The 16,715-nt window shown below is 39.8% G+C and overlaps 1 protein-coding gene across 1 annotated transcript in view; it reads right to left on the bottom strand.

Annotated features, from left to right (window-relative positions):
• vta1 (vesicle (multivesicular body) trafficking 1) overlaps window positions 1-16,020 on the bottom strand; it is a 47,905-nt gene extending 31,885 nt beyond the window's left edge. Inside the window, exons 1-2 of the mRNA XM_024291159.2 lie at window positions 15,809-16,020; window positions 4,805-4,899 (exon numbers count right to left, since the gene is read on the bottom strand). Of these exons, the coding sequence (XP_024146927.1) occupies window positions 4,805-4,899; window positions 15,809-15,899 (186 nt within the window). The 5' untranslated portion in view covers window positions 15,900-16,020. The remainder of the gene's footprint in view (window positions 1-4,804; window positions 4,900-15,808) is intronic.
• Between the last annotated feature and the right edge of the window lie 695 nt (window positions 16,021-16,715).

Raw genomic sequence — 16,715 nt, 5'->3', positions numbered from 1 at the left:
AAAGTTCCTTAAAAACTTCTGTAAGGAAAGTGTCAGATTTAAACCCTAAAGCTGCCAAAACAAAAACATCCTTGACACGTCGAGGAAAGAAAACGAGGCGCCATCTAGTGTGTGATGCCTTACACATGTCCGTCCAGCTGCTAAACATTAGCGTTCTCCCTCTACTTTAAATACTCTCTCCCTCTAATACTACGTCCGGCCAGGCTTCAGGTTTCTCGTTAAAGTAATGAGAAAAACACAGTGGCTCCCTCACAGAGGTGGACCCTGACCAGCCTGAATAGATACACTGTTCACTTCGTACGGCGTATGTGTGTAGCGGCAGACAAACGTGAAACCACCCCATGTTTGACAGCAGAACGACAACTGATCAGTTACCAGGGGAAAAATGCACCGTCAAGGGAAACTCAAGACTCCAGGCTTATTCCCCACATTTATGTTTCCATGACGGTGAACTACACTTAAGTGAATTAATACAACTGATATGTGAAGACTGACAGAAAGGTTTGCCCTTTTGGTGACGTGGTCTTCTTCTCTACTGGTTTCCAATTGAATAAGGAAAGGGAAAGAAATAAAAGGAAAGATTTGTCAGATTTTTCGTTGCAGATGAAATAAACATTTTTGTTAAGTCATTTGCAAATATGAATAAATGCATTCAATAATGAGTTAGTCCATTGGTAGGGACCTGGCTGCAGATGTCAGATAGTAATTCTATAATTTACTCTAACCTAAAAGTGTTGAAAATTGTAGAAAAAAAAAAACTTTTATTGGATCAGGAAAAACTGTTGGGGTCTCCAGTTAAAACAAAGAGTTTATTCAGACTGGAAAAATGACTTGTTCTGGACTGAGTCCGCTTATTTTGGTCCGGATCAAGTCCTAAACCCGGCGTTTAGTCTGTATTCAGACTGGGATCTGCCAGAGATTCCTGTTCCAGAACAACGCTTGTAAACAAAACCACATGACTAAAGATCTCAGAACAGTTACGGGGGCGGGTCAAAACAAAAAGAGAAAAATGGTGATGCTGCACTTTGAAAAGAATTGTCAAGATAGTTAGTTAATTAAACTTTTTATTTTGTTGGTCAAGCAGATCATATTCAGACTGAGCGATCTCAGAGCGAACCGAAGTTCAGCTCGATTGGAAACAAACCAAGACCACCTTAAAAGATGAGTCAGAGAGCGGCTCCTGGTCCCAGACCAGGTTCCACTTGCACGTATTCAGACTAAAACTGATTATTGGCTGAAACAAACTCTGGTTCACTTTAAGTGGACCCAATGTGTCCAGTCTGAATTCAACCAGAGTTTTTCTGAGCGATATGAGGGCATTTCCTGTTCTAGATCTGGACGTTGGTGTCTGCAGGTTCTGTTGAATCAATTAGGCACTGCAATTATTTTACCAAAAAAGTCTAAAACTTAAAGTAATATTGTACATTTCTTAAAATTCATTAAATTACTATTCTACATGTTATATTAATAAATATGATTTTTTAGCTGATACTTGTTGTGTTATTATGTCACCTGTTGAGGCAGTGTAGCAGATTTAAAGGGGCCCTACGATGATTTTCTTAAGCCTTTCAGAGTGAACTATATCCATATATATGATCATATATTACATTTGGATCACTAAGAAGCAAATTATTTATGAAATATTAGTTATATTTCGTGAATTTTTCCCTACCCGGAAGTAAAACGCCTTGATTCCTGAAGCTCCGCCTCCCGCTGCGTGCTGCTGCTGTCTGCGTCATGACGTCATCCCAGACAAAATCCGTGTCTGTGTATTTCTCCCACGAAAACAATCGTAACTTCTTCAAAGATGGATGTACATATGATATATCTGCCTTTAGTTGGTCTGGCCATCGCTAAACTCCTTCACAGCACAAACACACGCGGCTTCTGCGCGGCTGTGCGGGACCGGCTGTTAAGGTAGCGTCTTAAGGTAGCGCCGCGGAACAAGTAACAAACACCTATTTGAGCTGGAATTTATTGAAGACAGGACACAACTGGAATATATACGGTATTCTGCATCTAAAATTAAAGTTTTTTTTTTTGCTGATTATCACTGGTAAGGGGATAAATGAGTGCTGTGTAAGCCGGGGGGCGGAGCTTGTAGCACAGATTCTTCCTGGAGGGAGCTGTTTAAAACGATCTTACTTCAGCACGTTTCCAACCGCTCATTTTCGTGGGTATGGGAGGGGCTGCTGTAGACAGTGCAGGTTTTTAGAGGATTACTCTTTAATGCATGAACGGATCAAAATACCGCTTTGGGGTCCTTTATAGTGAGGAATGAACAGTAAAATGCATTTAAAACCTCATAAAGTAGAATTTTCGTGGTAGGGCCCCTTTAAATAAATAAAGCAAACCGACTGGCTCTGTTCTGGAGTGAATTGTTGATGCTTTGTATGACAAAAAGTACTGAGAAATACTATGAACACAGTAACTCAAGAACAGTGTTTTTAGTCAAAATGTATCCAGGTCTGATGTGACGTTGAGCACTTCAAGAGATCCTTCCAGTCTACAACTGAAACCACCAGCATAGACTGAAGAAAATACATTCCTGAAACTTTTGCACTGATGATTGTGTGTATTTCACTGGATTCTAACGCAGCGTTCCAACATCATAAAGTATTCAACAGAGACTTTTCATCACATAAGAATAAAATAGAGACTGTTTTCGTTTGCTGACTCAGAAGACTCTGCTGTTGTTCCATAATGTTTTCTGATTGTAAGTTTTGTTCGAAGAACAAAAATCCATTCTTAATCACTTCAGGAGCTTAAAGTACTGTTTCCCATGTTGGTCATATTACTACAACATATTTTAAAGATGGTATAACTAGTTTAAATGTGTAACTGTGTTTATATTTTACTGTACAGCCTCTCTAAATCAGCAGGACTGAAACCTCCGCAGTGACGGCTGCCAGAGATTCTCCACCCTGCTCCTTCTTTTTTATAAATCCTTCTTTCTTAAACAAACGATTTTCCACTCTGCCAGTGAAAGAAAAGCCTCAGAGATTTGAGCCGGCAATGACTGTGGAAAACAGAATAAATGAGTCCAGCCTGTATCAGACACACAAGCCTGTTCATCCGAGACCAGGCTGCTGTCGTTTGTGCGCCGCTTCGTGTAGAATGAGTCACGCCGACCAGCAGCAGTTCATAAAGCTGTGGAGTCAACATTTTGAGTTCAGTCGATTCAGAGCCTCCTGTGCGTGGATTAGAGGACGATGTCTTAATGACTCCACACATCGGAAGTTTGGCTGTTTTGGTATTTCTGTTTCAAACTTCAGATTTTGATCAAATATGAACACAAGACTTTCCCATAAAATTTAGCAAAATGTTATAAATAAATTGCAAGTTATGTTTTTTTATGCCCTTTTACCTGGAAACCCAAAATATAAGGTTATACATTTATACTTAACATGTTTAAAATAATTCGTTTTGGTATTTTACTCATTTCTAAAGGATATCTATAACAAGAAGCAGTGGATGCAGTTTATTTTTTAAGGGGAAATAAGTTTAAATGATGTGTTTATGCTGTTAAACTGAACAAATGAAAATGTGTTTGAGACAAATTTGTTATTTAAAGGGAGTCTGCTGAGTATGGTGTATGGTTTTAATGAAAGTTGGGGTTGGTTTTACTACCATTTTTGCAATCAGTGCTTTTTTTGTTTGTGTGTTGCAAACAAAATGACACTAAAAGACCAAACAATAGCTCACAGGATGCATTGACATACATAGAAGCGTCCACTTTCTCTGCATTTGTGGACAGAAAAATTGGAAAAGACAACAGAAGTATTGAAGAGCCTTAAATTACATCTCTTGCACCAGAAAGTAAATCTCCTTTTTAGAACCAAACATGAAACATAAAAATAATTATTTCAGTTACTTTGGAGAAAAAAAGGACACGTGAATGGATGAGTGGAAGTAGAAGATGCCTTCCCCTTCGGGACACGCTCCCCGGCTGTGACAAAGATCCCCAGAGTTTCAGTAAAACTGGCCTCAAAGGGAAACCGAGCACGTATGTTTGCTTTAATTGGCTCTGAGCGACCAATAAAGTGAATCGAGCTTCATTTGAAGACCAGCAGCTCCTCCCCACCGACGTCATCTCCTCCCTCCAAAGAAACCGGACCTCACTACATCCCATACGTTGATCTTTGTGTACAAATACATTATTTCCAGTTGCATTCTGGGGTTCTTAGATATGCCAGTAAGACATAAAAAAACTCATTTAGGTCTTTTTGAAACCACCCTTTACCTTCATCCTTCCTTTTCTAACAAACTCCAAAACATTTGATGTCCAGTTGGGAAAATTGGCAGCTATTGTGCGTCTTACACAAACACACACAAAAACACACACACACACACAGGTCTCCACATGACTTCAAACTGTTTCCCATCAGGTGGGAAAAACACAAACAGATGCTTGTGTTTGCGTAACACTCACACTGAAATTACATTAAAAGAAATGCTTTTGTGTTTTAACCATTTACTAGATCAACACAGACATTAACATTACTGACTATTAAATAGAACTACAGTATGTTTCTATTTGCTAAAGGCAGAATATTCAACTAATGTATCATTAGAATGAAATAGAAGAAAGTAAAAATATTCCTTTTTCATCTGTTGTCCCTTCAAAACACATGAAACCAAAGGAAAATAAGACTAGTTTTTCTAATGGAGACTCTCCTGAGCATAAATCCAACCGTCTGAATCCGTTTATAAAACACTGATCCCCTGATGAAGTTAATAAAAGAAGGATCTGTACTTTACATGCCATCAAACCAATCGCAACGAGAGTTCCTCCACAGCTTACCGTCTCCAGCTGATCCATGAGTTTGACTAAGAACTTTCGGCACTCTGGCGTTTTACTGTCCAGCTTCATTCCCGTCTGCATGGCGTACAGCCGACCTGATGGAGACAAAACATTTACATTGGTTCATAAAGTTATTGTTAAATCAATTTCAAAATCAGATTTTTGAGCTTTTAAGTGTTCATTCCTCACCATAAAGAACCCCAAAGCGGTATTTTGATCAGTGCATGTATTTATGAGTATTCTTCTAAAAACCTGCGCTCTCAGCTCTAAGCCCTCTCTACCCACAAAAACGAGCGGGTTCTCACGAGCTGATGTCACAAAGAGAGAACCGCCCCTTTCAGGAAGAATCTGTGCTAATAGAACCGTCCCCCAGGCTAACACAAACACTCAATTACTCCACTCAGCTAGCGGTGCTCTGCAAATAGATTCACAGCTCAGATAGCGGGATTTAGAAGCAAATTTTTCAGCTCAGTTAGGGGTGCTCAGGAGCCATTTTCACCACTTAGCTAGTGGTGCTCAGCCGCTAGCTTTACTGCTCAGCTAGCGGGATTAAATAGCTAGCTTCGTCACTCAGCTAGTGGTGCTCAGCAGCAAGCTTCTACGCTCAGCTAGCGGTTATCAACAGCTAGCTACTCCATTCAGCTTGCGAAGTTCAGCTAGCGTTGCTCAGCTGCTTGCTTTTCTGCTGAGCTAGCGGTCCTCAGCAGCTACCTTCACCGCTTAGCTAGCAGTGCTCAGCTGCTAGCTTTTCTGCCCAGCAGCTAGCTTAGCTGCTCAGCTAGCAGTGCCCAGCAGCTAGCTTTTTTCGCTCAGCAAGCGAAACTCAGCTTATACCTTCATCGCTTAGCTAGCGGTGCTCAGCCACTAGCTTTTATGCTCAACTAGCAGTGCTCAGCAGCTAGCTTCTCAGTTCAGACAGTAGTATTCAGCAGCTAAATTTTCTGCATAGCTTGTGGTGCCCAGCAGCTGGCTTCGCCGCTCAGCTAGCGGTGCTCAGCTGCTAGCTTCTCCGATCAGCTAGCGATGCCCAGCTGCTAGCTTTTCAATTTAGCTAACGATGCTCAGCAGCTACCTTCAGATAGCGGTGCTCAGTAGTTAGCTTCTCCGCTCAGCTACCTCAGCTGCTAGCATGGGCCGTAGCTACAGCCACTGTATCAATAGCCACTACTTCTAGTGACAGATATATGGTATGCACAGCCATCCACCTTTGCAAAAGTGCCGACACTAGGATAACATCATGAAATGGGCGGCACCCACAAGCAGCAAAAGGTGGAGCATCAAAGACTGAGGCGTCTTACTTCCAGTTAGGAAAAAAAAAACTCAAGAAAACAACTCATATTTGATAAATGATGTGTTCTTTAGTGTAACAGAGGTAATTTTTGATTATATAAACGGTCATAGTTTACTCTGAAAGACAAAAAAAGCGTGGTATTAGCCCTTTGATGGGCAGACCCAACCGCTTCAGCAAAAACTTGAATTTGGTTACATTTTGAAAGTAGATCTGAAACTGAGTTGAGGGACACCACCAGGAAACAAAGAAAACTTTTTAATTTATGTGTTCTTTTTTTTTTTTTTTATAAATGTTGCTCTCTTTGTTTAGTTTTTCCACAATCATTTCTTTTTTCTGTCATCCATAAACGTTTCTGCTGATTTTGTGCCCCGCCCACCTTAAAAGCACAGCAGGTCTGGGTAACAGAAAGGCCAGATCAACAGGTGGTGTTTTGTTTGGATTCGCTTTTAAAAAAATGTTCGGCTTTTCATTATCAGAGAAGAAAAATGTATTTCTCGCAGAGCAGCAACAAAAATCCTCACCATGAATCGATTTGTTTTTTTTTTTATTATCTGGAGGAAACAGCCAGCAGGGGCCAGCTGGGATGTCAGGATTTATTTTATGCTTGACCAGGCAAAATGAAAGACAATTAAAGTTATGAAATCTTTTAAATAGAGCTCTGAGTTCACCTTAGCGTTACGCAGTTCGGATGTTGTAATAAACTGAATCCATTTGTGATTTTTTTATGTTTCTGGACAGAAATGATTATTTTAGTGCTGTTTGGAAATAACCAGACATATTTGTGTACATAATGTGATTTGACCAGCTCACAATGATTAGTTTGAGCCAACATAAAGAGGCCAATCATTATCTTAATTGTTATTTTTACATTTCTTAATGACACTAATCTGAATTAAAGTTTTAAAAAGTCCAAACATAAAAAAGGAAAAGACAAAAGAGCTAAAAATTTCTACAAAAAAGAAACAAAATATTAAGGATGCTAACTGCACAGTCAACTAAACCTAACTAACCACATACCATAAAGATGAATAAACGGATGCAAATCTAGCCTAACTCGTCAACTCCTTCGCTCTTTTATCCACTCACCCACCTCTCAAATATATAAAGCATACAAAACTGTAAGTGAAATCTGCATTTAACTGTAACATCTCACTGAATCTGGAACAACTTCCTAAAAAAACATGTGCATGACCTTGTGGATTCATGTCCATAAACACGAGGGGATTGAACCATTAGCATTACAGAAGCTTTTACAGCATTTCAGGCGGTTCTTTAGTACGATTACAGGCTCTTTGTCGCAGCGTTCCTCTCTGCTGCACCGTTTTTTCTGTTTGTAATTAGAGCCAAAAAATGCTTTTAACCTACAGCCTTGAAGCCACTTTCCATTCAGTTTAGCATCAATGACATTAATGCCTATCTGCCGTGAATCAAAAATCTCTTTCAATCAATTTATAAAGAGGATTTTAGAACGTTGAAAATCAAAAATGTTCTAATTTAAAGCAAATAATTTACAAGACTGTATACTTTATGAGAAAAACATCGTCCATACTTCCTGATCTACAGACAAAACTTGAATATGTTGACCGACCTCCAAGTTTCTCCTTCAACAACCTTCCAGCCCAAATGAGAGGAAGTTTTTGGTCCTCAGTCAGAGCTCAGCTCAGAGGAACAGACACATGGTGCTGCTGACCTCCAGTGGCCTAGCTGGATCACTGGTCCACCAAAACACCACGTCTGTGGCTGCCGGCCAAATGGGATGCAAGCAGCAGCACGACAAAAAAAAAAAGAGCAGTTTATCTGCTGTAAACTTATCAACACAAAACTAAACAATTTAGTTCAGTTTTCTTACAAAAGAAGCTTCTGTTGGTAAAACTAAAACAATTCAAGTGTCACAGGGTGAATGTTCCTGTATATACCATGTGTTATTTTTTCTTTTCCTTTCTGGTTCTGTTTTATTAACCCCAGACACGCAACTCTGAATTCCAAGGGCCCGTGAATGCCCCAGACAATTTGTTATTGTCTCAGAGGTGTGTGATAGGGTGAATTGGAGTCTTGGACTCTAGAGAAAAAGGTGTGAGGTAGAACCAGGAGGAGGCCCGAGAGAACATGACAGGGGGAGTTGTTCGTGGCAAGTTGGGGACGCCCCAGCTGCAGGAGCTAGCCGTGGCGGCGCTGAGGAGCGCCAGCTGTGGAGGCTGCTCCCAGCAGTGTTGATGAGCGCTGTCGGCGGGAGCAACATGTGGAAGAGTGAGGGACAGCCACTTCAGAAGCTACACGTGGTGGGAGAGCAAGCGCCAGGGCCTAAAGTGGAGGAGCGCGCCGGGGAAATAGGCCGAGGAGCACGCCGACGGAAGCCAGTGCCGGGAGAAGCCAGTGCCGGGAGAAGCCAGCGCCGGGGCCTGAAGCAGAGGAGCACGCCGGGGATATAGGCAGAGGAGCACGCCGGGGGAAGCCAGTGCCGGGAGAAGCCAGCGCCAGGGCCTGAAGCAGAGGAGCCCCAGTAGAGCGCCAAAGGAAGCCAGTGCCTGAAACAGAGCAGTGCTTCGAGAGAAGCCAGTGCCGGCGCCTAAAGTGGTGGATTGCAGCGGGGATAGTCAGTGCCGGGGCCAGAACTGGAGAAGTGGGGCGAGGATAGCCAGTGCCGGGGCCTGAAGTAGAGAACTGCGGTGGGAGAAGCCAGTGCCGGGGCCTGAAACAGATGAGCTTGCCAGGGAAAACCAGCGCCTGAAACGGAGGAGTGCTTCGAGAGAAGCTAGTGCCAGCGCCTGAAGTGGAAGAGCAAAGGGGAGGAAGCCAGTGCCGGGGCCTAAAGTGGAGGAGCACGCCGAGAGAAAACTAGCGCCCGTGCCTGAAGTGGAGGAGCGTGGCGGAGAGGGGAGAGTGGCGTACAGGCAGCAGAGAGGTGCGGTCACGATCCGCCCCTCTTGCACATAAGTACTTTCTCTGTATCTCCTCCGTGTGATTTAAGCTGTCCTAGAGCAAGGAGACATTTCCTGAATCCTTTTTAACTTATTTTATCACATGCCTTATTAACTATTTAACTGTTTTTATATTGGGGTTTTATTTGATTTTATGTGCTTTCATTCGTTTTTATCAGACTGGGTTTGAACAACGCGCTCCTCCGATTCATCATCGACCAGACTGCCAGTCGTTGGACACTTTCTAAGAAAAAGACAAACCCTGAACAATAGACTTCAATTCACTCCTTTTGAACCCTTGTTAGTTGGAACTGGTTGTCCTGGTCCTTACACAGCAGCTGATCAAGAACCATACCTGTATCACACAATACACTTTTTTAAATTTAGATTTAGCTCTGAATAAAATTTCTCCAAAATGACCTTCAAAATCAAAAGTCCACCTAAAGCTTTGAGTCATCTCTCAAACGAGCCAGCATCCCAGTGAAGGTTACGCACTAACAAGCTCGCCAGGACTTCCGGTTATTTCTCACTCTTTCCTTTTCTATTTCTGTCATCTCCATCACCATCATCATCAAGGTCTCCTGGAACAGCTTTTCTTTTTGAACCTGGAATTTTCAGACAATTTCCACCACAGGACAGATTTTAGCCCCACGCCTCCACGTAAGAGTGACTCATAAACCATCATTTCCTGATGTGAAGTGTCTAAAGAGCTTGTTCTCAGTGAGAGTTTGCAAACCATCATAAAGATGTTATGGCTGTCTAAAGATGTGAATTTTCCTCATTTGCTGAGGTAACAAACGTCAGAGTAGCACTTTCAGAGTGAGATTCAATGCCCACTTTTATGTCTTGAAGATCCTAATTTTCTACAGCAGCACCTGTAATCGAGACATTGACACTAATGCAAACCTCAGAGGAGTTGATCAAAAATGTTTTCAATGGTTAAATAATTCTTTATAATTGTTACAAAAATGTCATTTAAAAATCGTGTATTCGAATAAAGCTACAACAGTTTCTCTAAAAATCAGAAAATCTAATGTCAGGAAATGTTTATTGCAGTGCCCACAGCTTAAAGGGGTCAGTACAGCGTGCAGACTACTTTACTTATCCTAACTGTCCTCTATGAAAATCATAAATTTGCCTGCTGTGCTGCTTAGATGATGTCAAACAATCAGAGGAAAGAAATGACCCAGAAGTTATGGAATAAGGTCAGACTTTCTTTAGACATTGTTATTATGGTTGACTACAAAAACATCCGGACCAACGTCTGAACCAATGCCTGGACCACCGTCTGAACAAACAAACGCCTGGACAAGTATCCTGACCAACTTCCAGATCAATGTCCATAAAAATGTCCAGAACATGGATGTCAAACTCCATGCCTCGAGGCCCGGCCTCCTGCTGGTTTTCCAGAAATTGTGTCTCATCTGCTGAAGAATACTTGGATCAGGCGTGTTTAGCCAATTAGGAGCATCGGTGGCAGAATGACTGGAAAACATGTAGGACACTGGCCTAGAGGCCTGGATTCTGACACCCCTGGTCTACAACAACGTCCAGACCAACCTCCAGACTTACTATGACTCCACACACATATTTCGCTTACAAACATGGTGTTCATGTTTCCAGTGTCTCTCTTCACTGCCTGCACAACATGCCATCTAAAAATGTACGGTCTTTTCAAGACGAAAATACCTTAAAATAAACTTCCTGTAACTTAACCAACATTTATTAAACAAAATACGAGAGTCAACAAATAAGAGTTACACAAACGTCCAGATCAACGTCCAGACTAACGTCCAGAACAATCCCTGGAACAGGGATAGGCAACTCCAGGCCTCGAGGGCCGCTGTGTCTGGATGATTTCCAGATATCAAAGCCTTTCTCATGACAAATCACCTCATTCAGGTGAGAACAAGGTATGTTGGAAAACATAAAGGGATGCAGCCCTCAAGGCCCGGAGTTGCCCATCTCTGGTCTAGAGCAAAATCAAGACAAAGCTCTAGACTACAGGCGTCACAAAATATGCAGTGTTTACAAAAATATAAGCTTTAAAAAAAAAAACATAGCTATTCACAAAGATACTTAAAGGGGAGTTTGATGTTTCGATTTGTTAAAACCTAATTAAACTAGTATTTTTTTAATAAAAAAATATGATGAAGTCATGATGATTCTAAATACATCAAGATCAAAGGTTTAAATCATTTATAAGCAGAAACCCTCATACTTATGTGCAGCAAACTGATGTGCAGAAAGCAAATCTTCATGGCTTCTTATAAACTTGACAATAATTGTCATTACAATTCTCAATGAAAACAAAATAATCAGCCAGATGTGCAAATAGAAAAAAATAAATAAAAAAACACAGATGATAAAAAGTAAGCCTTCGTGGAGCTTGAAGGTGGAGCTGATGAGATGTGAAAGCAGGCTAAGAGTCGGCCTCACTTCAGGGAGCAGCAGCCAGAGTGTAATCTCTCCAAACAGAAACCACCAAAAAAAGGACAAACCCTTCAGAGGATGAAGAAACGCATCAAGAAACACAACAAGGAATGGTTTAATGTCTGTGTAACAAAGCATCTCCACCGGATGAATTCAAGCCAAACACAAGACAAAGTCACATTCTAAGAAAAGGATTTCTTATCAATCAAGAGTCACAGGGAGCAGGTTTACGCTGGATTTCTGTGGGCACAGACAGGTTTTTCTTCCATCTTTCTGTGGGCATCTGGCTCACAGAGGCTTCCTCGTGTCACTCATCTGGGTCAGAGGCAGACTCCCGCTGCACTCAGGGCGGAGAGCTCTATATTTATCAATAGACCGCCACCTCAGACACTGAGACAGGCTGCAGAAGGAGGAACTTCAATGATGTCATGATATCACATCCTACCCAATCTGAATTCATACTCATCGCTCAGCTCTTTTATATCAAAATAAAGAATTTTGGGAGAAATAGTTTTGATTTGGTGATCAAAAGTTAAGGTTTCTGAGAGCTATTTTAAAAGCAAAGCATGTGTGGGCGGGACAAACAAGTAAAGCAATTCATAGACGCGTCGTACCTCAGAAAGGAATTTTTGCATGAGTCCAGTGAACTCATTATCATGTTCAAAATACCAGTCTGAGATGATTCCAGCTTTATGACTCAGGCCGCTACAATTAGACAACTGATCGACCATTAAAATATTTACCAACTAATTTAATAGTCGATTAGTTGTTACTTTATATCATATGGAGTCAGGGTGGAGTAAAGTTGAAAGTTATAATAACATTCTGCTAGTACTATTTTGGAATTTATTAAGGTTTTTTAAGGCTATTAGCTAATATTTCAGCTGCATGCTAGCTGTTTTGGCTAACTTAGGCTTTTTTCCATTTTTTAGGCTAATTTGGCATTTAACTAATATTTTAGCTGGCTATCCCCGCCAGGCTTTTCAGCTATCAATTTCAGCATCTTCAGCAGCCAAAGTCAGCTTACAGCATTCACACTAAATGGCATTATCACAAGTTATGCTACATATCTAGTTGTAGTTAGTTTAAATCTAATGATGATTAAGACGTGTGTTTTACATCCACTTTGCGCATAACCCGATTAGTCGATGAATCTGAAAAAATAATCGGTGATTAGTCGACTATTAAAATAATTGGTTGTTGCAGCACTATTTATTTATTTATGACATGCTGGAAGTAGCAGTAGAAGATGCTGCACTGTGGTCATAAAGGGATGGACATAATCAGCAACGCTCAGGTAGGTTAGGGGTCCAAAGTGGACCACGCCAAAACTACCAGCCTGAACCGTTGATACAAGGCAGGATGGATCCATGCTTTCATGTTGTCGATGCCAATATCTGACCCCATCATCTGAATGTGGCAACAGAAATGGAGACTTGTCATTTTTCTAATTTTCTGTTGTCCCGTTTTGGTGTGTGAATTGTAGCCTCAGTTTCCTGTTCTCAGCTGTCAGGAGTGGTACCTGGGGTGTTCTTCTGCTGCTGTAGCTCATCAGGTTGGACGTGTTTGTGTTCAGAGATGCTCTTCTGCACACCTCGGCCATTTGAGTTACTCTTCTATCTACTGGATCCAGTCTGGCCATTCTCTTCTGACCTCTGGGATCACCAAGGCATTTCCACCCACAGAACTGTCGCTCTCTGGATATTTTATTTTATTCTGGCCATTCTCTGTAAACCCCAGAGATAGTTCTGGGTGAAAATGCCAATAGATCAGCAGTTTCTGAAATACTCGACACTCAGAGTCACTTCAATCACTTTTCTTCCCGATTCTGATCCTGGGTTTGAACTGCAGCAGATATTAATACAATTTGTAAAATGTTTTTAAAGTGAGGAATGTTCTTCTTTTCATGTTGGTCAAATAGCAATAAAATGAAAACTCGATGATGGGTAAACTGGTGTTCACAACATTGTAACTCAACTTTTAACTTTTAAAGTTTTATGTGGATTTAATTTCAGTGTTTTTTTTTTATTCTGAAAGTAATTTGGGAAAAATAAAATTGCTTACATGCATATTTACAGTTACGTGTGGCAAAAAGTATATTTATTTTAAGATGAACTATACAAGTCAAAATGATTTTTATTTTTATTGCAATAATAGGTCTACCTCACTCATGTACTTATTTTTCATACTGATGAGCTAACATATTTAATATCCTGATTTGTGTTTTTCCAAGGTACCTTTTTAAAAATTAAACACGTGGAAAAAGAGCAGCGCCTCATTGATCTGGAGTAAAATTTCTGTATGAACAAGGTGGGTTTCAGCAGCCTGCATTTAACATTTCACAGTTTTGTCAGCCTGTGGAGCTCAGGGAAGAGGAGGAGAAACACGAATCTTCCTATCTTACAACAAGGTGATAGACCAGGAGCCGGATCACATTAAGTCTGATCACCTGGGAGAAACAACACACCCTCATAATGGGAAAAAAGGAGGTGGCACTCTGAAGACAAGGCCATAAACTGAAACAAATGTGTTCGTTAATGATATTTAAACAAGAAAGATGGCAAAAAGTTGCCAAAAAAAAAACAGCAAAAGGTCTAATAAAAAAGCAAAACTACGATCCAGCAAACACAGATTAAAAAATATAAAGTCTTCATTAATGGAACCCCAAAAGAAGCAAAAACTGAGATCAATGGTTCTAAAAATACTTCATAAAACATCTGACTATGAATCTATTCCATGAACAAGACATCTAACATCGCGACAAAGGGAGTAACAGTAAATTGGCGAGAGTTGGGGGTTTGATCCCCACTGTACCCACCTGACTGACCCTTCACCCCCCCCCTCCGGTGTGTGAACGTCCCGGTGATGGTCAGAGGTACATCGTGATAGCCACGCCTCTCCATCACCATGTAATAATAAACAATGGATAGACATTGATTGTATGCGCTTTTATTTGTTTTTTTTTATTTCCAAAACACTTATAAAAAACAATTTTATATTATCAATCTATTTATGATTTTAGCAAAATTTCATATTCACAAAAGTAAGTTTTCTTCCAAAAAAAAACCACTGTTCCATCTCTTTTTAATAGAAATTAAAAACTATGTCGACTGTGTGAAATTATCTTCAGATCCCAGAGCTGTCAAGACCCTTGATGCCCTAGAATCTATTGGACTCTCAGATCCTTAACCTTTTTTTTTTATTTTTATTTTTTTTAATTATGTTATTTTAGTGTAATCTTTTATACTTGTTTGTATTTATTTTCTTTAAAACCTATGTCTAATCAATGCCAACCCCCTGGCTTTGTTATATTGACTTGTATGTATACACTTGAATATNAAAGATTGTATGCGCTTTGAGCGTCTGGGAAATCGCAGGAAAATCCAACTGACATCCAACTGACCTGTGATGAAATGGAACTTGAGACTGTTGAACTATAACACAAATGTTTTAGCGTTTGAAATACTCATAATTATTTAGCCATCAGACTGTACAACACCACTATTTATTAAATATAAAATCAGCTTGTATATATAGTCGTTAGATGTGTGTGTGAGCATTATATATTTATATTTATGTTTATAGGAATATATGTGTTTGCGAATGTGTAGGTGTGTTTATATTAATATATATGTGTATAATATTAATATGCTATATTACTTGTCAATATCCTATATTATTAATTTCTTTAAACTTATTACTTGTAACTATTTATGTATTTGTTACATTTCACTGATGTTTTTTAAATAAAGTTCAATTCAATTCTTGCCACCTTTACCAAGAAATGTTTATTACTCCCATGAAAATTTATAGTATATTTATTTAAAAATCAGGACATGATTAAACTCTTCTTTAAACTTTGCCCCAGATCTTCGATAACCCTTTTCTGTCTCTACGAACCGAATGGTTTGATCCATTTCTGAAGCCCAAAACTGATGTTTATCTTTAGTCAAGAGACTCAAGTCAAAGTTTCTCTTCTGAGCCTTTTAAAGCAACTTTCCTATGTCAATTCTTGGAAAACTGAGGGGAAAAAATCACCAAAGCTAAAATTAAAAAAGGAAGAACAACAAACCCCTGAATGACGTACTTTTTACTTTTAAATGACAATTGAAAAGTGTGTTCGTTCAGTCACAGGTTTATGCTACGGAAGCGCTAGCCTGCGCGTGAAGTTTGAGCTCCCAGATACTTAAATTATGGTAATAAAAAGGTAACTTATAACAATTTATTTTATATTTTTAAAAAATGTTCAATTAATTAAAAAAGTTAAAGTAGAAGTCCATCTTTTGTAAAAGTTGGAGACCATGCTAACGCAGTGAGTCTCGTACACAAAGCCGGGCAGCTAATGCTAGCTCGCACACTTACAGTAATAAGCCACGACCGGATCTCGTTTCTCATGTTCCTGCGCGGTCCGTAAGTAGTGCTGGATGGACCTGAGTGGAGCCGGTGCCGCCATGAGTGACTTTCAACCCTCAGGAAAGCAGCAGAACATCAGCAAAAGTCCAGTGTTGTTGTTGTTAGCAAGCAGCTATCCTCACTTCCGCGGAGCTACCCAATAGGAGTGGCCGCGTGGGCGTGGCGGGTTACGTCACCACGTATCGTGCGTCACGTGCATTCCTGCAGCCGTTCAACTTTTATTAAAAGCATGTATTTAAAATGTGAATTAAAAAATAAAATAAAATAATTAATCTAATAATAAATCTAATAGTAAGAAAACTAAAATTAGAAGAATATAAACGTATAAAAGTGCAAACCCTGGCTCTTTTACACCTACATTGTAAAAGTTTTTATTATTTAAAAGTAACTGTAAAGTAAAATGTAAGTAAATCATAAAGCAAAGTAAATTATCTGAAACTTCATTCTACTCATTCCTAAACAGGAGAAGGACAGAATTTTTAACAAGTTGAATTATGCACTTTTTGTGTGCTTGTACCACGCAAAATCATTTGGATGTCAATAAGCACCACCAAATTTATTTATTTATTTATTATGAACAAATTTAAGGATTTGAGGTGCACATTATGGTTTGAAAAATTTGGTAAAGGTCACAGATTTAATTTTTTTTAGTTAGATTTAGAAAGTCATCACAGAGATGCACCACAAATAGCAAAATAAACTTTTTTTAAATCCTGCTGATATTGCACGACTTCATTTGCTGGATTGAGATGATCCTATGTGACTCAGGGTGTCTTTTATTTTGAAAGGACTTCATAAACCACTGTCAAAAGTTCTCATGATTCACATTTTGAAAAAAAAGGCTATTTATGTTTAT

This window comes from Oryzias melastigma, linkage group LG24 (genome assembly GCF_002922805.2).
Source record: "Oryzias melastigma strain HK-1 linkage group LG24, ASM292280v2, whole genome shotgun sequence".
NCBI lineage: Eukaryota > Metazoa > Chordata > Actinopteri > Beloniformes > Adrianichthyidae > Oryzias > Oryzias melastigma.
The sequence above is the reverse complement of the archived record's forward strand: the minus strand, read 5'-3'. Positions and strand labels throughout refer to the sequence as shown.